At 47.0% G+C, this 22,074-nt stretch overlaps 1 protein-coding gene across 6 annotated transcripts in view; it reads left to right on the forward strand.

Annotated features, from left to right (window-relative positions):
- LOC146869127 (voltage-dependent L-type calcium channel subunit beta-1-like) overlaps window positions 1-22,074 on the forward strand; it is a 275,900-nt gene that overhangs the window by 228,521 nt on the left and 25,305 nt on the right. For all 6 annotated transcript variants that reach the window (XM_085623828.1, XM_085624074.1, XM_085624106.1 and 3 more), the window contains one exon: window positions 6,954-7,105. In XM_085623828.1, coding sequence (XP_085479954.1) covers window positions 6,954-7,105 — 152 coding nt within the window. The remainder of the gene's footprint in view (window positions 1-6,953; window positions 7,106-22,074) is intronic.

The raw sequence follows: 22,074 nt of genomic DNA on the forward strand, positions 1-22,074 counted from the left end.
AGTGTCCGTTCTTTTTTCCGTCTCCTTCACGCAGAATCTCGGAACACCTCAGGTGTCTTCACCTACAAATCTTTTTCCATCACAAATTCAGTGCTTGTAAAAGCATTGTACTCAACATCCACTGTCAAGTACATTCGTTTTTTCTTATTTTCTAACAGCATTTGTTGTCAGAATGCCTGCTCTTTTTACCAAATGCTCATCATGTGGTAGAAAGAAGGCGAGCTCTGAGGCTCATAAGGTCTGTGTAGTGTGCCTGTCACCTACCTACCTCACTAAAGAATGTGACACTTGTTGTAAAATGTCAAAAAGAATGCTTAAAGACCGAGAGGGTATCAGACTGCGTGGTTGGATGCAGGATATGAAGGTAGAATAAGAAAGGAAGTGAATGGAAAGATCATCCTCCCACCATTCTGCAGTTAAGGTTTAAAAAATCAGAAATGGACTCCCACGGTGGAAGATCTGAGGCCAAGAAATCTCCCTCGCAAAATCAGCATCAACACCCTTCTCCTTGATGTCATTTGCCAACTTCAAGCACATTGACGTCGCCATTGAGAGTTTTCGCCCGTATCGTTCACTTTCAAAAGAAGGGTCGGCATCGATGCGCCATCATCATCATCGCTCAATGTCCAAGTCGAGGGCGGAATTACCAGCAACGCTGTCGATGCTGAAGACTAAGACGCTGCTGCCATCTCACTCAAGGTCAGCATCGAAAAGTCACCGTTCAACATCAAGATCCCACTGGTTGGTGTCAAAGTCTCATCACTCGACATCGAAGAGACGTTTTTCTCCACCAAATACCCCAGTTCCCACAAAGAGGGCTTGCACAAAGTTGTTTTCATCTCTTTCGACGTCGAGGGGACAATTCTGTACAGAATCCATTACGTCCTTTGAATCTGTCCCCTGTGCAACAATTTTCTAGGGCCACGTCTGTGTCGCCGCAGACACCTTCTAACAGAGGATTGAGGACCCCTTGATGCTCAAGATTAAGGTCAGGATCACCTTAATCCACCCCAAATGATTATACACTCAATCTTCTGCACCTCAGCCTCCGGCTGGGATATCTCCCCTGGACAATATCATTACCTTTCACAATGTCTCAGTAGGAGGTACATCTAAGCTAAATCTTTCTGTGAATACACCTCAACTAACAATATTGGTAATCTTAAACTCTTCAAACCAGGTCGACGCCAAGACCTCTTCTTCCTGGTCTTATAGACATCGTTGAGGAAAGGTTCCTAATTCCAGCCACAGTTATGTCTGCTATCACAAGACTCCTAAAGGAGTATAGGCCTCCACAACAAGATCCTGATTCTCGACAGTCCAATCCGAAACCAGATTCAATAATCGCAACGGCGGTAAGTCGAAGGCATGCTTCTGCTCCTGAATCCATGGCTCCTCCAGATCAGGAGAGCAAGTGGATGGATGCCATTGGTAAAAAAGTGTGGATACAGCTTCCACCCATTTAAGAAACGCCAATACAGCTGTATTGCTAGGCAGAGATCACTGCGAAATATGGGATGAAATGAAGGCCTTCAAGTCTGACTTACCAACCCACAGGCAACAAGACTACCTAGAAATGGTAAATGAGGGGCACTTGGTTTCAAATTAGTCGATTAGTGCTGCCGTAGACCTGGTCGAACTCTTTATCACTTCATTGTGTCACTGCATCTCACTAAGTCAAACATCATGGCTGAGACTATTATCACTGAATCCTGTCGCCCAGTTGAAGATTGCGATTCTCCTGTTTTCAGGTTCCTTTTTATTGAGCCAACATACTGAAGAGGAGGTACTCGGATTGAAAAATTAGGCAGAAACAGTAAAAGAGGTCGGCCTAGAGGAACAGAAGAAGTCATTCAAGCAGCAATGCAAGTCTAGAGACAAACAGCTATATTACCATAGGGCTCAAACTCCTAAGTGGCCTTATCACTACCCGCAGCAGCACCGTCCATCACAAAGGCCATATCAAAGCCATTATCAATAAGGGAGATCCCCTAATCCAAGCCTTTTCAATCCAAGGGCAAAAACTCCTCATAACAAGCTTTGGGGGTCATCCACCCCCTCCAAAGTTTCCCACGTCTGTGGAGTGAGCAGTGACATTCATTCTGGAACAGTGGAAAACTATCAACTCAGATCAATGGGCATTAGATATCATACAAAGTGGGTATGCACTCGGTTTCAAAAACACTCCACCACCAGTTCCTCCATTACATGTCACAATGGCCCATCTAGACAACCTATCGTAAGAGAACTTTCTTCTTCTACAGACAAGAGAAATACAAAGAGGCCCCTCAAATCGGGTCAGCAAAGCTGTCTGCTGAAGATACTTTCTGGTGCAAAAGAAAAGTCATTCCAAACAGTTTCAGCCTATCCTAGACCGCAGACTCCTCAACAAATCTATAAAAAAGGAAAGATTCAGGATGATGTCCCTCTTGCTAATATATCTACACATAAGAAAAAACGATTGGTTTTTGTTCAGTGAACATGTAAGACGCATACGTTCGCAATCCAATCGCTCATCGTCACAGACAATTTCTAAGAGTTTTAGTGGGAACAGATCTCTATAAATATGCTGTGCTTCCTTTCGGCTTAAAATAAGCCCCCAAACCTTCTCCAAAGGCATGGCAGTGGTAGCAGCACACCTACAAAAGAAAGGCAATTTTCTGTATCCATACCTGGACGACTGGCTAATAAAGGCAGACTGTAAGAACAGAGGAAGGAAAAAAAGACTTTGCAACCATAACGCTATTATCAAAACTGGGATGGCAAATCAATACAGAAAAATCAATCTCCGCACCAGCTCAGTGCTAAATGTTTCTAGGGGCAACAATAGACACACAAAAGTAAAAAGTGTTTACTTCGGCGGAGAGATTATCATCAGTCCAGACGAAATGCACAGTTTCTGCAACATGTCCAGCCAACTCTTCATCAGATAGCATTTCTTCCACAGTAGATGGCATCCTGCGTTTTCATAGTCCAAAATATCTGTCTCTACATGAGAGCTCTCCAAATTTGCCTAGAGCACGGGTACTCATAGTACGGCTCATTCAGAGTGGAGATGCAGGGGCGCTAAGAAGAGATGAAATACAGCAAAGCCTCATTAACAAGTGACTTGGCCTTTAAAAGACCTGTGAAGTACTTGGGTGCGGCGGCGGTTTGGGTTCCAGGGAAGCTGACTCAGCGCGGGGTGAGGTGACGGACAGGGGGCGGGGGGGGGGGGTAGTGCAGGTGTACAACTGAAAGGGCACACAGTCCTAAATTCAGGAACTTTTGCAAACTGTCGACTTCGTTTCCAAAAGTCAGGATCAGAAAATTGGTAATCGAAGGGCTCAATGTTTTCAAAAGGGCCTCAAAATTTGCCTCCCACCTAAAGACCACCACATCTTTAACAGTCTTAAGGAAGGCACTGCTCTTGGGGGCTAGAGAGACATGTAGAAGGAAATATTAGGAGCAAAATGTCCTGTGAGCTAAAGAGACAACCTAAGAGAAAGGTGAAAAAGAATACCTCCGTGTCCGAGACCGAGAATCCTAACAAGACATTTAAGAAAAAAAGATTAATCAGAAGATATTTGACCAGAGCTTATCGGGTCTCTGAGACAGAAGTTAGGGAGACGAATGCTGTTCACTCTGACCCTATGCCTCTGGCCTACGCTTGGGTCATTTTGAATATGTTGGGCAGGCTACGAAAGTGACAACGTGTACATCTTTTTCAGACTCTGTTCGACACTACACTGCTGTTTCTGGTTACTGTGGGACTCCCAACTCGATGACGGGGCTTGAGAATAACAACGCTCTTGAAGCCCTAGGGAACACACTAACACTTTGAGCACTTAAAGTCCCAGTTGTCTGGAAGAAGCTGGACAAAAGAATGGGGAGCCCCTTACCTTTCTAGTTTCCCAAAGTAATTGGTTCAATGAGACTGGAGGCTTGCTCCGGCCAATAAGTCCAGTAATAGGGCACTGTTTTTTAGCGATGGCCCTGCCAAGCTACTTTGTGGAATTCTTAAGACTGTGGTCCTTCAGGGAGGGAGACCGAGAGGGAGGGAGGGAGACCGAGAGGGAGGGAGGGAGACAGAGAGAGAGGGAGGGAGACAGAGAGAGAGGGAGGGAGACAGAGAGAGAGGGAGACAAACAAAGTGAGTGAGACCGGGAGGGAGGGAGGGAGACTGAGAGGGAGGGAGGGAGACAGAGAGAGAGGGAGGGAGACCGAGAGGGAGGGGGGGAGACAGAGGGAGGGGGGGAGACACAGAAGGAGGGAGACACAGAGGGAGTGAGAGGGAGGGAAATAAGAGGGAGGGAGAGGGAGGGAGGGAGGGAGGTACTGAGACATAGAGAGGGAGGGAGACACAGAGGGAGGGAGGGAGAGGGAGGGAGGTACTGAGACAGAGAGAGGGAGGGAGACAGAGTGAGTGAGACAGAGGGAGACAGAGACTGAGGGAGCGAGAGAGAAAGGGAGACAGAGGGAGAGAGAGAGAGAGAAATAGATAGAGAGAGAGAGGGAGACAGAGAGAGGGAGAGTGATAGAGGGAGACAGAGCTAGATAGATAGATAGATAGATAGATAGATAGATAGATAGATAGATAGATAGATAGATAGATAGGGGCCTGTGTTCAACCTCATGGTCACAGTTTTTTTTTTGCTCTAGCCCCGCCCCCTCCCCCACTGACCCCGCCCCCACCGGTGCGGCCCTCGGCCACAAACCACACTGTAAATTTGGCCCCCGAGAGAAAGTTTGTGAGTACCCCTGGCCTAGAGTATCAATGGTCACAGAGAACTTGGCATTGGAAAGATCGGATCTATCTAACAGTGACTGCATGCCATTCCCTCATGTGGTGGATCGCGTCTCAGAATCTGCCAGCAGGAGTGCCCTTCAGAAGAATCAGACGCCTCACTGATAGGATGGAATGCTCATATAGACCACCTCACAATTCAAGGACTTTGGTCTCAAACGAGAAAAATCTTATCGTACAAATGTATTATACCAATAGCTGTACATCTAGCTATCAAGTGTTTTTTTACCCTGTCTCACTTCCAAAGACCTAATGATCCAAACTGACAACCGCACTACAATGTGCTATATCAACAAACCAGGTGGAACAAGATTAGGACAATTGTAATTGTAATTGTTATTTATAAAGCGTGTTCTCACCGTGCGGTCTCTAAGCGCTGTGAGAGAGTGCTGCCTTGGTCAAGGTGAGAGTGGGGTATGCTACCGCGTGCCCCAGGCCTCCTGAAATGATCACAAGCTCATACAATGTGGCACTAGCAAGAGGGTTATCAATTACAGCTTTCCACATTCTGGGAATCCAAAATGTAGAAGCAGACTTCATTTTTTTTTTCACTAAGAAAATCACGAGTGGGTTCTCAATGACAAGGTAGTAAATTATATCTTCAAAGAATAGGGTGCTTCAACGCTAGATTTATTCACCACAGCTCAAAACAAAAAATGTAGAGAAAACGCATCCAGGGCACCAGAACAGCAGTCTCTGGGCAATGTCCTGTTGACCAACTGGTCAACTCCATTTGTCTACCACTCATACCACGAGCAACTCGGAAGTTACCGAAATCATACATCCGAATGATACTGATTACACCAGATTGGTCGAGACAGTGGTGGCACACAGATCTCCTCCAGTTATCCATGGTATGTTACAGACTCCTATAACTTGGGGCAGATCTCCTAGCCAGGCTTCAGGACAAGATTCTGCATCCAACGATCCAATCCTTGAATTTGGCAGCATGGCTCCTGAAATAACTCAATACAGCCATCGAAACCTTCCTGAAGCTTGTATGAACAGCTTAAAGTAATCAACAAAACGTCCACATGATCATGTTACGCCCTTAAGTTGAAACACTTGTGTATCTTGTGTTTTAACAATGGGCATGACACTATGAATGTATAAGAGAACGTCATCCTTTTGTACTTACTTCACTTAGCCGGGTCAAGCCTACAATTCTCCTCTATTAAGGAACACTTAGCGGTCATTACCACATACAGAAAACCCCCAATGCAACTATCCTTCTTCAAGAGTCCTTGAGTCAGAGACTTATTGGAAGGACTGTAAAATGTTTTTCCTTCATTCAGGAGCCCTTCACCTGCTTAGGAATTTAACTTGATGCTATCAAAACTGATGAGCCTTCCATTTGAACCCATCCGTAAGTCAACATTGCAACATTTGTCTTGGAAAATAGCTTTTTTGATAGCCATTACATCTGCACGTAGAGTTACTGAGTCACAGGTTTTGTCTGTAGCGCTATTCACAATCTTCCATCATATTAGAGTAGAACTGCATATGCGCCCTTCCTTTTTATCTAAAGTGGTATCAGATTTTCATAATAACCAATCTATCACACGCTCTACTTTTTTCCTAACCCTAGAACAGCAGTGGACAGAGTTCTACATTCTCCTGATGTTAAGAGTGCTGTGTTTTAATCTTGATAAGTCGAAAGGTATTCACACGTCGAACCACCTTTCCATAAACTGTGGTTCTTTAAGGCAGGGATTGAGAGATGGGTAGTCTTGTGTATTTCTGTGTGCTAACAAATTGCCAAAAAAACCTTTGCCAGGCAAGCTGAAAGTGCACTCTACAAGGGGAAAGGCAGCAACCACAGCTTGAGCAAGACAAGTTCCAATCTTAGATATTTGTAAGACAGCTGCTTCGAGATCTTTACATGCGTATACACGACACTATTGTCTAGACACTGATACTCAGGTTGAGGCAAAAGTTGGGCAAGAAATGTCGAGGAATCTGTTCAAATAGTGAAGTTTTTTTCTGCATGAACTGTTAATTTACTGTAGTGTGACGTTTTTGTGCTAACGCACATTACGAATTCACAGCATACATGTACCTGACAGCCGTGTTGTGGTTTTTATTCTCTCAGCTTGCTACCCTATTCAAAATGTATGACTCTCAATGAAGATCTGTGATGCCCCAACTTTCCCTTCTTTCCCCCTAGCCGAGGTGCAGAGTGAGATAGAGCGGATATTTGAGCTGGCAAGGACCCTACAGCTGGTGGCCCTTGATGCAGATACAATTAACCACCCAGCACAGCTAGCCAAGACCTCGCTGGCCCCCATCACCGTCTACATCAAGATCACATCACCGAAGGTAAGGAGGTGCGGTGGAGACTGGAGCCCAGGTCCTAAAGTCGGCAGCTAAACTCATTCTGCATCTGTCGGTGCAGAATTTTGGGAGGCAGTTGGTTCATATTGAAAGAATAGAAGCGATCTGCGCCCCAGTCACGTTTCATGCACATATATTCTGGAATATATATATATAAGTGTGTATTACCTACTGCCAATAGTTATAGTTGGGACCAATGTTTCCATAGGAAACGTGTTTTTGTTGTGCCAATAACATTGGCACCGGTTGACGAATCTTCACGAAATGTTCACAAAACTTCCCTTTTTTGTGTCAGCTGCTGTGTTGAAAGTTTCAGGATGATTTGTCAAGCGGGCACCAAGAAAAATGGGGGGGGGGGGGGGGGAGGCCGAAACACGTTTCCCCTATGTTATGTCTATGGGGATTTTTCATTTTTTGGAACACAACTACAGTCCGACCCTCTGCAAGGAATCGCACAAATTTGGCAAAAAGCTAGATGTTGTTTCAGAAAGAGTCCTTTTTAGGTCTCGCCTCACCCAGCGCATGCGCTGCTCTGGCGACACTTATTGAGAGGGCTCCAAAAAGTGCTACCAGGCCAGCCTTTACCAGCTTTACCGCGATCACTTTCACTTTCGCGGCCGCACGGCCGCTTTGCATAGCCAATAGGTCTCGCTTTTGGGACCTTATAAGTGTTTAGTTATGCAACTGTTGCATGGCTAAAGACTTATAAGGTCCCAAAGGCGAGACCTATTGGCTATGCCAATGCTTGTTGTAATTTGGTGTAAATCCGTTCAGTAGTTTCAGAGATATTTAGGTTTAAAAAAATATAGATATATGGAGTCAGTGTTGCCAGATTTTGAGACCCATCCCAAGCCCAAAGCCGCTCAAGTATAAGCCCAAATTCAGCCCAACGCAGACCAGTTCCAGCCCAAAAACCAGCCCAAAGTAGCAAGTCTCAAATTATGCAGTAATAGTCATCAGAAACAATTTTAAGGACAAATATACATTCTATTCAATATAAAAATAGTGGGAAGGAGTTAACTGGGCACCTCCCTTAATGCTACTCTAGGGCTGACAATTGAGTCTGAGTGGGATTTGTCATGTTTTGAAATGGAGGGTGGGCCAAAGGGTGGTGACTCCCTCTTCTTCAGGGAGTATTAAAAGGTATGCTCTAGCTTTCAATCTATTTATAATAAACAAGGACAGCTTAGTGATCTCAGCAAAAATGAATACATCCTAATGGAATACCCCTCATACTTACTCAAATTTCCATGTCATTCTCAAGTTTGTGACAAGCAGACAAGCTTTGCCCTTTGCATTTTACACCACAAGTGCTGTTAATCCCAATAAAATGCCACTCCCAACATGCAAAGTTAACATTTGCTACATCATTAACCTACATTAATCTATAGCCCTATCTAATGGATTGTTATGCACTTTTTATTGAACCAATACAGAACTCAAAATGAATCCTACACCGTTTGTTGCCCAAAGCACATTCCTTTAGTACAACATTTCAATACTTAGCACGCTGGGAACATGCACCCGACAGAATAGGCCAGAGTTAGTCTATTCAGCATCACCCCTTTAGAACGCCATGCATATGATATGACTGCGCGTTATGCACGATGTATCGAGATTAAAAATGCATATTAGACTTGTAAACAACATCTCATTTAACATCCAGAATGCTCTTTTTCCTTGCACATATGCCCCTGGTAAGAAAACTCTTGAGGATAATGTATTTGCTGGAGGGATCCATGTTTTGTCTAGTCCCAGTTTTTCATTTATAGATAAAGGCCAAGTTAAGGGACCATCAGGCCTCCTTATGATCGAATGACCTGGAACCTCCCACTTAAATGTAAATGCAATGGAGGAAAACAAAAGTACACAGCTCATCTCTTCACAGGTACTTGAGAGGCACGCTTGACTTTTTTCAGTCCCTTCATGTAAGTGCATGAAATATAAGAATGTCAGATGTGTTGGTCTGTCCCAGTATTTACACACAATTTAAAAAGCAGTATTTTATTTCTTATATAGCGCAATGCAGGGTATCGGAGTGCTTTACATAACAGACACATTGACAATAAATCATGCAAGAGTGTAAATCAATGTACAAGATGTGTCGCGTGACTCTGTGAAGGTTAAAAGATGTAGTAGCTACACATAGCTCACTGTGCAATAGTAAAAGGCTTACTAATGATGAACTGCAAGGAACAAAAGAATCTGTGTTCAAAGCAGTAGCCCACTAACCTAGCTACATTAAAAGAAAAATCTGTCATCTGCATATTACATGATGTGCTTTGCAGGAGACACGTTAACCTTCTACACTACTTTGATTCAGATCTGAGACTACACAAAGCAGAGATCTCTCCGACAAATGCATTCACCTCCAGAGTTCTCACCAATTATTATTCCCCGATTTTTGACTGGGCACCTCTGCAGATGTCTTAGCCCCATAAAATATAAGACAACGCAGACTTTGCAACCAATCAAGCATAACAGATTTAGTACCATGCTTCTCCTTGGTGCCAGTTTCTTTATGGCAGGGTTTTAAAAACAATTTTAGTCCTATTTGTTGAGCTCCACATTTTACATTGGGATTGCGCCACTTTTGCAGCACAAGCCTAAAGCTCAGTTTGTTAAATCGCATAATGTTCTTAATGCACTCATGATATACTAGAAAACAAATGTGTGGGATCTTATCTGATGTTACTTCACGTGATGTCACTGACTGTGATGCCACACCTTGTGACATCATGGGCTGTGATGGCACACGCCATGAGGTCACTTGCATACTGACTAACTAGGTTACTGACTAACTAGGTTATTCCCCCACATGCTAAAGGTGCAACTTCAATGCCTTCCATTTTATGAAGGCATCATTTTACCCAAACACAAAACCTGCTTTGACAACTTTTTCAAAAAACTACCACCCATTAAGTCCAATATAAAAAAAAATACAATTTACATATTTTCCCTTTAATGATTTGGCAAATTAACACACGTGTCCCATGGAAAAAGGCACTAACACAGGGAAGGCAGTTCCATGCTTTCACATCCACACATGCATTCCACAGGCCTGCCCCTCGCCTTCGGGTATCTTCACATGTGGTGTCCTTCCAACTTTCAGCCAATATCCATAACGAAAATAGGACCAGACCAGAGAGATACCTTAAGTAAGCAGCCCCCCTGGAATAATTTAACAAATGAGGTTGGCTGGAACGACGAATTGGTCAGTGCACACACACCCTGTGTGTAGGGTGACCAGATCAACAACTAAAAACAAGGACATTTGGTAAAAATAGAAGGACTACAATTTTACATCAATGGTTGTGAGAAGTTGGCCTGGTATATGCCGGTCACTAGTTAAAGTGGCCACCTTGCACCAGTACAATTCAACTCTTATGGTAGATAGGTTTGACAACCTTTTAAAGAAAACTATCCTAGTGGTAGCTATGGAGCGCAGCCTTCAGGCTAAGTCTCAGAGGAATGTAAAGCAGCTTGTTTCACCTTATAATCTCTTGAATTACCAAATGAAAGGACACCACACAGGTATATATATCAAATATATATATGTATTTATTTCTAGACACACTCTACTAATCTCTTTATGAGATTAGAAGTCAGGAACACATTCAAATATGAACGTTTCACAATAAGTTAAGCACAAATATGGCTGGGGCCCTAGGGGCATACCAGACCATGTACTAAAAAAGAGGTTTAGGAAAGTCGACTTGCAAGGGGACAAGGCCTAGGGCCTGTAGAATCGCTGGGGCTTCACTAATCCACCCAAGGCAGGTAAGTAAAAGACGCATGGGAGACGCGTGCAGTGTGAGAACACAGCCGCGGGTTCCCTATTGATTACAATAGAGCAAGTCGCGGTTGGATTTTTAAAGTTTTAGGGTACTTCGAGGAAGTCTACAAGCAAGCCACTTACAAGGTAAGTAATTCGAGGGCCAACACACACTAGGGCACCGGAGTGCACGAGTTACCTCACCCAGGGAAGCCGGGTGCATAGGTGTCTTTTGGTGTGGGGTTGCGTCGCTGTTCTCTATGGAAGCCAAAGAAGATTTGCTTATAATCTCTTGAATCACTAAATGAAAGGACACCACACAGGTGTATATATATAAAATATATATGTATTTATTACTAGACACACTCTATTGATCTCTTTATGAGATTAGAAGTCAAGGACATATGCACAAATCAACATTTCACAACAAATTAAGCACTTATATGGCTGGGGCCCTAGGGGCATACCAGACCATATGCTAAAAAAGAGGTATAATAAGAACGACTTGAGAAGGGAGAAGGCCTAAGGTCTTCAGAAGCACCGGGGCCTCACTAATCCACCCAAGGCAGGTAAGTAAAGGACCCACGGGAGACGCATGCAGTGTGAGAACACAGCCGCAGATCCCAATAGACTTCAATGGAGCAAGTTGCGGTTGGAATTTAAAAGTTTTAGGATACTTCGGGAGAGTCTACAAGCAAGTCCCTTACAGGGTAAGTAGTTCTAGAGCCAACACACACAGGAGCACGGGAGTACTCAAGTTACCTCACCCAGGGAAGCGGGTGCATAGGTGTCTTTTGGTGTCGGGTCGCGGCGTCATTTTCCATGGGAGCCAATGAAGACTTGCTGCTTGTGAAGACAGGAGAAGTGTCCGGTGGAATCCAAGGCTGGATTCTGAAGAAAGAAGACCTGAAAGCAGAGGAGACAGTGTTCAAAGTCACTTGCCAGTGACCCGGGCCAAGGAAGCTGGATGCCCACAGATGTCAGGTGATTTCAGGTAATCACGGGTGTCTTGACTCTTCAGCCACGAGGTCCAGGAGGCGTCGACGACAACCAGGAGCTGGATTCGGAGTGTCCCACGAAGTCTGCAGCTTACTGAGGTGTCGGCAACCGGATTGTAGCCAACAAGCCTTGGCAACAGCAAGTCTCGTGGAAAGTGAAGAAAGTCAGCGGTGCAGACCAGCAAGGTCTGAGGGACTCACCCAGCGAGGGTAAGTCAGGGCAGGCCTGGAGCAACCAGGGGAGCCCTTTGGGTCTGTGGACAAGTCTTCAGGAGACCCACAAGCCAACCGGCAAGGGATCACTCGGGACGAGGTAGACCTCTGATTTTCGAGGGAAATCCTGCTGGAGGCTTCGGCCACACGTGGTCCAAAGCACAGGTTCGTAGAACGTTGTGAAGGGGCTGCACTCAACAATAGTGCACGGTACCCGGGTATTGCTGTTCCTCGTCACTCGTGGGGTCCACTCGCCTCAGCTTTGCTGGGGACTCACAATGGCCATCGAGAAGTCAGGAAATCTACTTCCGGGGCTGCAGGGACTTCGGACTCCGGCGGGAGCGGCAACGTTTTCGACCAATGATGCAAAGTTTTGGTGCCTGCCAAGCAGGGGAGTCACTCCTTGACTCTAAGGGAGATTCTTCAGTCTTTCAAAGGTAGTGGAACGTCGAAGGTCCAGGATTCTTCGTCAGAGCGTCGTCCAGGGGTATCTAGTTTGCAATGGCAAGGGTTCCCTAACTTATACTGAAAGGAAGGGAGGGACTAGCTCTATGACCACTCCTATGGGAGGGTCAGGGGAGTGGGTGGCTACACCCACTTCCCTTTGTCCGGTTTCGCGCCAGAGCAGGGGCTGGTAGCCCCTGAACCGGTTTGAGCCGGCATATGCACAGAGGAGCCTACTGCTCCCCCAGTGCAGGACTTCAAAGCACTCTAGGAGTGCACCCACCCAGCCCCAGTACACTAAATACTGTCTGGAAGGTGGTTACACCTCCCTGTGACAGGATGCCTATTGTTGGGCCTCCTCCAGTGCGAGTTTCGGTCAGCAGCAGGAGGGCAGCCCAGTGTCTGTGCTGGTGCTGGTGGCATCTCAGGATTCTACTGTGTTTCCACAGTGGGTACTTGTCTATCCCTCTAGGAGGGTGGGATCATACTCCCACACCAGTTACTGGTGTGGGGGTATGATTCCAAAGCGTTTGACACTAAACACAACATGTTTTGTTGCAGCCATCCCAAAGTTAGCATTTACCGCTAGGTTATAATGCACTTAAGAGTATATGGTTTAACCGCATCCACAAACAGCCACAGAGAATGGACTCTGAGAGCTGCAGAGGGGCCCTGCTCAGGTAGAGGCACCCCCTCACATGGAAACCAAGCACCCTGCCCTTTTAGGACCTGCCTTAGGGGTGACTGATGTGTGTGTAAGGTGAGATATAGGGAACCTATACCTCCGTGAGGAGTGCTAACACTACCTGCAGTAGCAGGCCTGTGGTGTCAGATTTAGTCTGCTTCCCAGGGGTGGCATAATACATGCTTCAGCCCCTGGTAGTCCTGTGAAGTACCTATGCCCTTGGTACCTAAGGTACCATATACTAGGGGCTCATAAGGTACCACAGTATCCAATTACTAGTGCATCTAATATGCACTCCAAGTTGTTTAGTGAGAACAGAGAGGCTGGGGCCCTGCCAGACTATAGCCAGAAACCAGTGTAAACATCAGAAAAGTGGGGGCAACATAAGTGCAGATCCTACTCTCCTACAATGGTGCTCCGCAGAATGATCACTCCTATCAACATAGAAACAGAGAAGCACTAAGAAAATAAATAAAAAGGTTATTTCTAAAACCAGCATCATATCTGTTAATTAAATTTCTTACTTATAACAGCTGCTAACTAGTACAACTTTACAACACCCAATAAGTTCCTCTCAATGGTTTCCGTCTACACACTCTAACAAGCATTGGCATAGCCAATAGGTCTCGCCTTTGGGACCTTATAAGTGTTTAGCCATGCAACAGTTGATGTTGTTGCACCAAGGATATTGTGCTGCATAACTAAATACTTATAAGGTCCCAAAAGTGAGACCTATTGGCTATGCCAATGCTTGTTCACATTACAATCCTAGTGGCCAACTGTGTTCCACAAAGGCAGGACCCGTGCCAGGTTTTCCCACTTTCCCACGAGGAGTAACTTTGCCAACATTTTACCTACGTGGGGATCACAGCCACTGTCTGTAGCTGTCACCGGATATCTGAACATCCCCAGCCTCCACAGACCAAGGGTGGACGCCCCCAGATTACAGACCCATCGGGACTGTAGCGCTGGCCTGAATGGCACTTAATACTTGGGCAATAAAGCAACCGTTTAACTATGGGTAGGTGTGGTTTACTCCCGGCTTACTCTTGAAACACGGGAGTACGCCAGGTTTACTACGAGAGTAAGTCACAGCAAACCCTCTGTGAATGGAGCGTTCTCTTCCAAGTGCCAGAAACAGCAGAGGTGCCTACAAGGCGCTATAAAGCAGAGTGTGGCACGTGTGGCGGGAGAGGGCCCACCCGCCGAGGCTGGTTTATTCCTTATTGCAGAGGTAGATAGAGGGACTTTCTCCTGCTCTTAGCAGGGGATACAAGCAACTTCCCGGATAACGCCGGCTCCTCCCAGCTGGCGAAAGCCTCGTGTGCCCGTGGGTGTAACGGCTTCCTAAGAGGTGCATAGCCAGGGGCCGGATTGCAGTTGTGCGTGCTCTGGGTGGCTCAGTAATTGCTGCTTTTCTTGCCTGGAGTGGAGTCTGGCTGGGCCGGAGAGTGGCCTATGGGGGCCCGATCGGATGTGTGAACAGTCTCCCCCCTCCAGGGGGCCTTGTGCTTAGTTAATGGCCCCACTGTAAGATGCGGCAGATAAGAGCACAATGCAGGCCCGAGGACTTCAAAGACATGCGAGGCTTTGTTGTTCCAGACATTCCTGCAAGCTAGGGCCCCCTCCCCGCACCCAAGGCCTGTCAGCAGGGAGGGGGCAGGGGCAGGTGTACCAGCAGAGAGCGAATGGGCTTCTGCAGCAGGTGCATTCCCCAGGCCGGGGCAACTGTGCCCCTTGCAAACCCCCAACACTGGCATTAACCCCCTATATCTATGTTCAGGAGCATGGGGTGGCCCCACAATTCCAGGGTGCACCGGGGTATCACACACACCCCTCACCGCGGGAGGTAAAGCACTTCAGTATAGGTAACAACATGTCTATGTGCTGGGTGCCGCCTGGGACCCACGCCGTTCCTCAGGCACCTTCAGCCTGCGTCTGCTCCTGTTCGACCCTAGAAGCATGAGGCGCAGCTCGGCCCTGCGCGCATACCTTGGCTCGCTCTTCCAGGCTCTTCATGTAGGTGGAGGTCAGGTACTCCTTCAGCTTGTTGTTCTCCTTGTGCAGCCGGGCCAGCTCCTCCTCCTTCTGCACAAGGGTTTCTTGTAGCTAAAAGTGCAAACATGGCGGTGACAGACATCTGGTGCAAGACTAACAATGACATAGCTGCAGTGCCCAAGGCCAGTGCATCAATGGCACAGCTTGCATGGCCACGTGAACTGCACCGATGACACGAAGTGCAGGGCACTGCACCGAGTAGAGGCTGCAGGGACAGGACGCTGTACCGACAGCACTGCAAAGATGGCAGATGCTGCAAGAGTGCAGGGCACTGCATCCGTTGCCCAGGTGGCAGAGGCACACACGCTGCAGGGACGCAGGGCACTGCACGCATGGCAAAGCTGCAGGGGCACCAGGCACCGCAGGGGGCACAGCACCCTCTGATGGCACAGCCATGCTGCGGTGGGCAGCACAGGGAAGAAAACAAGTTACTTACCTGTAACTACAGTTATCCAGTATTGGTATCTTTCATAGATTCACATGCCTGAATCATTCCCCGTCGCCGAGGCGGGAGTCCCCGGTAAATAAAAAAGTAGTGCCAAAATGTTAGTAGTAGTAGTAGGCCCAAAGAAAAGGCCTAAAGCCTATATCTTAGCAGCCTATCTACCTCATTATGCAAAAGAACCAAGAATTTGGTAACAACCAATCAGACACCAGCACCCTTCTAGAACCCTCTCAGCAGAGCCAGTTCTCCTCAGATTTTCGTAGCACAAGTGGGAAGTAAACGTCCCAAAGTATAGAGAACTGACTCTACGGGGAGGAGGGTGGGTGCATGTGAATCTATGAAAGATACCAATACTGGATAACTTGTTTTCTTCTCCAGTATTGGGGTATCTTTCATAGATTCACATGCCTGAATCAGAATAGCGAGCAGTACACCAAGTATACCGTCGATGGCGGATGGCGGGAGACTAGTGCTGATACTCCCAAGTTGCATCCACAGCTTGTTAACAAGAGGTATAAGAAAAGAATCTTAAAATTCGAAACATGCAATCTATAAAGAGAAAACAGCATGTAATGCAATAACATTGAAAATGAAAGCAAATCATTATTGTAAAACATTGCATTGTCATACCAAAGCTATCCACATATTACATGTTAAAATATGAAAAAGGTACCTGAAGATATCTCAAAGAAACAGATGTCGCAGGACAGCTTGTCCAACTGCTGCATCGTCTCGATGCGTAGATTGGAGGCAGTAATGTTTCGTAAAAGCGTGGACATTTTTCCATGTCGCAGCACAGCAGATATTTTCTAGAGTCACACCAGCAAACAATGCTGTAGACGCTGCTACTGTACTCGTGGAATGGGCCTTGGGTTTCCGTAACAATGGCCTGTGAGCTTTGTCATGGCAGAAAAGGATTGTAGATGCTATCCATCTGGCAATGGTGGATTTTGTCACCGCCCTTCCCAGGGTAGTTTGGCCATAAGCCACGAACAATTGGTCGGACTTTCTAAGGTTCTTTGTTTTTTGAAGATAGAATTTAAGACATCTCTTGATATCGAGAGAATGTAAGGCTCGTTCCACTGGAGTAGATGATTAGGAAAGAAAGTTTTTAACGTCACCGGTTCATTAAGATGAAACTGTGACGGCACCTTAGGGATAAATGTTGGATTAGTTCGGAGGTGCACGTAGTCTTGAGTGAAGTGTAGAAAAGGTTCCTTTACAGTAAATGCCTGAATTTCACTCACTCGTCGAGCTGATGTTAAAGCCAGAAGTAAAGCAACCTTCCAGGTAAGGAATTTGAGGTCAGCCTTGTGGATGGGCTCGAATGGATGCTTCATTAACTGCAATAAGACTGTGTTGAGTTCCCATTCCGGTGGCGGAAGTCTGACCGGAGGAAACTCCCGGAAAAGTCCTTTCATAAACTGCCATGAGCACCCTTTCTGAATCTGGAAAGTGCAGCTAAGTGGACTTTGACTGAAGCGAAAGAAAGTCCAGATCTTGCCAGGTGTAACAAATAAGGGAGGATCTGTTCTGCAGGAGCGTCCACCGGGTGCACCTGGTTTGCTTCACACCAACAGCAAAACCGTTTCCATTTTAGACGGTAAGTGTTTATCGTGCTGTGGGCTCGTGATTTCATTAATATATACCTACAGTCTTGAGGGATATCCAGGTTCTTAAATTCTAAGTCAGGAGCCATGCGTGTAAATGTAGGGACTGAGGGTCCGGGTGGAGGACCTGACCTCTGTTCCTTGACAGCATTGTGGGCGTCGGGAAAAGACGGGTCGGCTGGTCCTGGGATAGTAATAGAAGCTCCTGAAACCAGTATTGGCGTGGCCATCTGGGAGCAATCAAGATGAGACGACAGCCCTCCAACTTCATTTTGCGTATGACCCTCGGTATTAGAGGTATCGGGGGAAAAGCGTAAGCACAAATCCCTGACCATCGCATGGACAGGGCATTCCCCCTTGACCCCTGTTGAGGGTATCTGCTGGCATAAAAGCGGCATTTCTTGTTCTCTTTTGTGGCGAACAAATCCAGCGGCGGTGTTCCCCAAGCTCTGAATACTCTGAGCACTTGAGCCTGCTCCAGCTCCCATTCGTGGCAATCTGATTGGGATCTGCTGAGCGTGTCCGCTAATGTATTGCAGAGACCTCTGACATGTTATGCTCTGAAGGTTATGTTGTGGAGTGTGACCCATTCCCATAACTCCTGAGCCTCTATGGACAGAGTTGCTGATCTTGTCCCTCCTTGCTTGTTCACGTAAAACATGCTGGTGGTATTGTCGGTCCGAACCAGAACCGAAGAACCTGCAATCCTTGGAAGGAAAGCTCGCAGAGACAGGAAAATTGCTCGCAATTCCAGACTGTTGATGTGTTTGTTCTTGTACTCTGGAGACCATTTCCCCTGTATCTGCAAGTCTTGGAGATGACCTCCCCAACCTTCCATGGAAGCATCCGTAGTGAGGACAAAGTCTGGAATCTTTTGTATGAAAGTGAGCCCTTCTGCTAAGTTGGGTATGTGGGACCACCAACGAAGAGCGCTCTTCATGCCTGAAGTGACTCTGAGGATGTCGTCGAAGGAACCCATCGCCTGCTGCCACTGAAGGTGTAACTCCTCCTGCAAGGGTCGCATCCGGAGCCGTGCCAGAGGGACGAGGTGTATTGCAGAGGAGCACATCCCTAGGAGCGACACGAACATCCGGACAGAAACTAAACTTCTTTTGGAAATCAGGATTGCTAACTTTTGAAGACGAACCTGTCGTTCGTGAGATAAGAATGCCTTGCAGGGGACGGTATCTAGCAGAGCTCCCAGAAAAGGAAGGATCTGCCTTGGGTGTAATTGAGATTTGCTCCTGTTGACCGTAAGCCCCAGAGAGTGGAACAGACGAAGAGATGTTGTCACGGCAGTCTTGACTGAGCTTTCCGAAGGACCTTTTATCAACCAGTCGTCTAAATATGGGAAGACTTGGATTCCTTGGGATCGTAACGCTGCTGCCACTGGAGCTAGGCATTTCGTAAATATCCTTGGGGCAGATTTTAACCGAAACGGGAGCACTTTGAACTGGTAATGGGCGCCAGCCACTGTGAAGCGAAGATACTTGCGATGCTTCGGATGTATTGGGATGTGAAAGTAAGCGTCTTCCATATCCAAAGAGGCTAGAAAATCTCCCTCATTGAGGCAACTTAGAATTTCCGCTAGAGTGACCATGCGAAATCCCTGCTTCTTGAGGAATCTGTTCAGATTGCGAAGGTCTAAGATTGGACGCCACTCCCCTGATTTCTTCTTGATGAGAAAAAAGCGGGAATAGAAACCCGTCCCCTTTTGAAGTGCAGGAACCTTCTCGATTGCGTTCTTGAGGAGCATCGTTAAAGCTTCTTTGAATAGTAAGTGAAGACGAGGGGGAGGGGGTCCCTTGGGTGGTGTGTTGGGTGGCTTGGTGACAAATTCTAAGGTGTGACCGTTGTGAACCAGGTCCAGAACCCACTGGTCCGACGTAATTTCTTGCCACTTGCTCACAAAAGTTGAAATTTTCGCACCCACAGGGAGGGGAAAAGGATTGGAAGGCGCCCTGCAGAAATCATTGCTTCCTTGTGGTGTCTCTTCCCTGATTCTGCGATCTTTTTCGTCCGCCTTGATGAGAGAAACCAGACGTGTTGGTTTGTCTGTAGGAAGATTGATAGGATTGTCGATACTGAGGCTGGTACCTATTCTGTTGGTTGTGATAACCTCCTCTGGATGAAAATCCACGGCCTCTTGCTCCTCTGAAGGTACCTCGTTTGTACTGCAAGGAGCCCAATGATCTTGCGGTATCAGTATCGGTCTTTATTGCTTGGAGTGCGTCATCTATATGCTTTCCAAACAACGATTCGCCATCATAGGCCATATCCAATATTTTTGTTTGGACTTCTGGTCTGAACGTGGTGGCCTTAAGCCAACCCTGGCGTCTGAGAACAGCTGCCCCAGCCAACTGGCGAAAATTAGTATTTACGATATCCAGAGCGCAGTCGATCGTCTCTGATGCTGCACGCTCACCCTCCAACAAAACCTTCCGAGCGTCTTGCCTGTTGTCCTCTGGGATAAGGTCAATAAAGCTTGCCATTTCTGACCACATTTGGCGGTCATAACGCCCTATTATCGCCAACGAGTTGGCTGCCCTGATGGATGCAGCTGCCATCGTTGAAAGTTTTTGCCAATTAAATCCAGGCGTCGTCCTTCCCTATCCGGTGGTGTAGTGATAGGTGCTGCCGGATTCCTAGATTTTTGTTGGGCTGCCTGTGAGATGACCGAGTCTGGCCAATGAGACAGGAAGGACTGTTGGCAGGAGCACGGTATTTTTTGTCAATCCGTGGAAGCACCGCTGGCACTGATGCTGGGTTTTTCATAATTTTTACTCCTTCCTTCCAAATGTAGTCAATGATAGGGATAGCTCTTGTAACCTTTCTTGACTCCTCTTTAAAGTCATGAAGAAAACAGTCAGACTGTTCAATGGTAATCGGCAAGTGGAACCTGGTCGCAGCGCGCTGCATAAGGTTATGGAACCCCCCTATATCTTCAGGGGGCGAATCAGATGGTAGAGGGGTGGGTGACGAAGGCATAGGGATTATATAAGAATCCCAAGGGTCTGCTGGGTCTGGTAGCTCCCCCTCTTCGAATTCCTCCTCAGAGGTTGAATCTTGACCTTGACGCGGGTCCTGTGGAGGATCAGGCAGTTAAGGAGTTGCGGCTGGATCTTCAGGCAAAGGCAATGGGTCCGGCTGCGGCGCAGTCCGCGGAACCTGTGGAATGACTTGTTGCGGTGGAAAACGCTGTTTATAATCTGCAAGCATGGCTTGCAGGTCTTGAATTAAAGTCGGAGGCAGATGTGACATCTCGCTCTGACGAGGGTGTCTGTAGCGAGGTCTATGATGCGGATCCTGATAGTAATGCCCCTGATAATTGTCCTCCTCCTCATCATCATCGTCATCTTGACACTTGATATGCAGTTCAGAAGGATGGCGAGCGATCCCAAAGGGCCCTTCGTCCTCGTCATCCTCATAATCATCATCCTCACCCTGCACATATGTTTCTAGGAGATGTGAGGGAGTAAGCGGTGATATATCGCTACATTCCTGCCTTTGAAAAGACTTTAGTTGAAAAGTCCTGATGGAAATAGGAGTGGAATGAGCGGGCGCCATTTCCTTTGATGTTAATAGGCTTTTAGTGTCCATCGTCGACGAGGTCATCATCGACGGGGCTATCGTCGACGGACTTGTCGACGGGATCGTCGTCGATGGGATCCTCGTCGTCGATGGGGTCTTCGTCGACGGGCTCGACGTCGACGGGCTCTACGTCGACGGAACCTTCGTCGACGGGTTCAACGGCGACGGAGCCGACGTCGACGGGGTCTTCGACGATGGGATCTTCGTCGACGAGCTCGACGTCGACGGGACTTCCGACAACGAGATCTTCGTCGACGCTTCTCTTTTCGACGATGAAAGCTTCGTCGATGGTATCGTCGATGCTGGCTGCGTCGACGAGGACTTCGTCGACGACACCTCGACGACGGGCTTCTTTGTGAGGATAGTAATCCTCGTTGACAGAATAGGAGAGGTAATGGCCGTCGTCGTGATGGTTTCCGTCAATGAAGAAGCAGACGAGGTGACAGAAATCGTAGATGGAGAGAAATCCAAAGATTTTGAAAGGCTTTTACTCACAGTTTGTGTCCTAGCCTTGACCGCAGAATCCTGAGGAGAGTGCGCTGATTCAGAGGAAATGATGGGACTCCTCTGAACAGAATCAGAAGTAGAATGATGAGATTTCTGGCACTTCTTACCCTCACTGGAAGAGCTGTCCTGCGATTTAGCTCTCTTGCTAGAAGTAGAGGGTCTGTCATTCTCCTCAGCCAAAGAGGATTTAAGCCACAAAAGCACTCTCGCCTCCCTATCCCTAAGAGTTTTGGTAGGGAAGGTGCGGCAAATCTTGCAATCTTTTGCCTCATGTTTAGGGTAGAGGCAGTAGATGCAGTCTAAATGTTGATCATCAACATGGACTCTCTTTTTGGCGCAGGTCCTGCAGGACTTAAACAAGGCCTTCTTGTCAGACATGCTGAAGCAAGTTGAAAAACTGAGAGGCACTCAGGGAGACTCCCTTCCACACGACGTGCGGTGAAAATCTGAGGAGAACTGGCTCTGCTGAGAGGGTTCTAGAAGGGTGCTGGTGTCTGATTGGTTGTTACCAAATTCTTGGTTCTTTTGCATAATGAGGTAGATAGGCTGCTAAGATATAGGCTTTATGCCTTTTCTTTGGGCCTACTACTACTACTAACATTTTGGCACTACTTTTTTATTTACCGGG

This window comes from Triturus cristatus, chromosome 1_1 (assembly GCF_964204655.1).
Source record: "Triturus cristatus chromosome 1_1, aTriCri1.1, whole genome shotgun sequence".
NCBI classification, from domain to species: domain Eukaryota; kingdom Metazoa; phylum Chordata; class Amphibia; order Caudata; family Salamandridae; genus Triturus; species Triturus cristatus.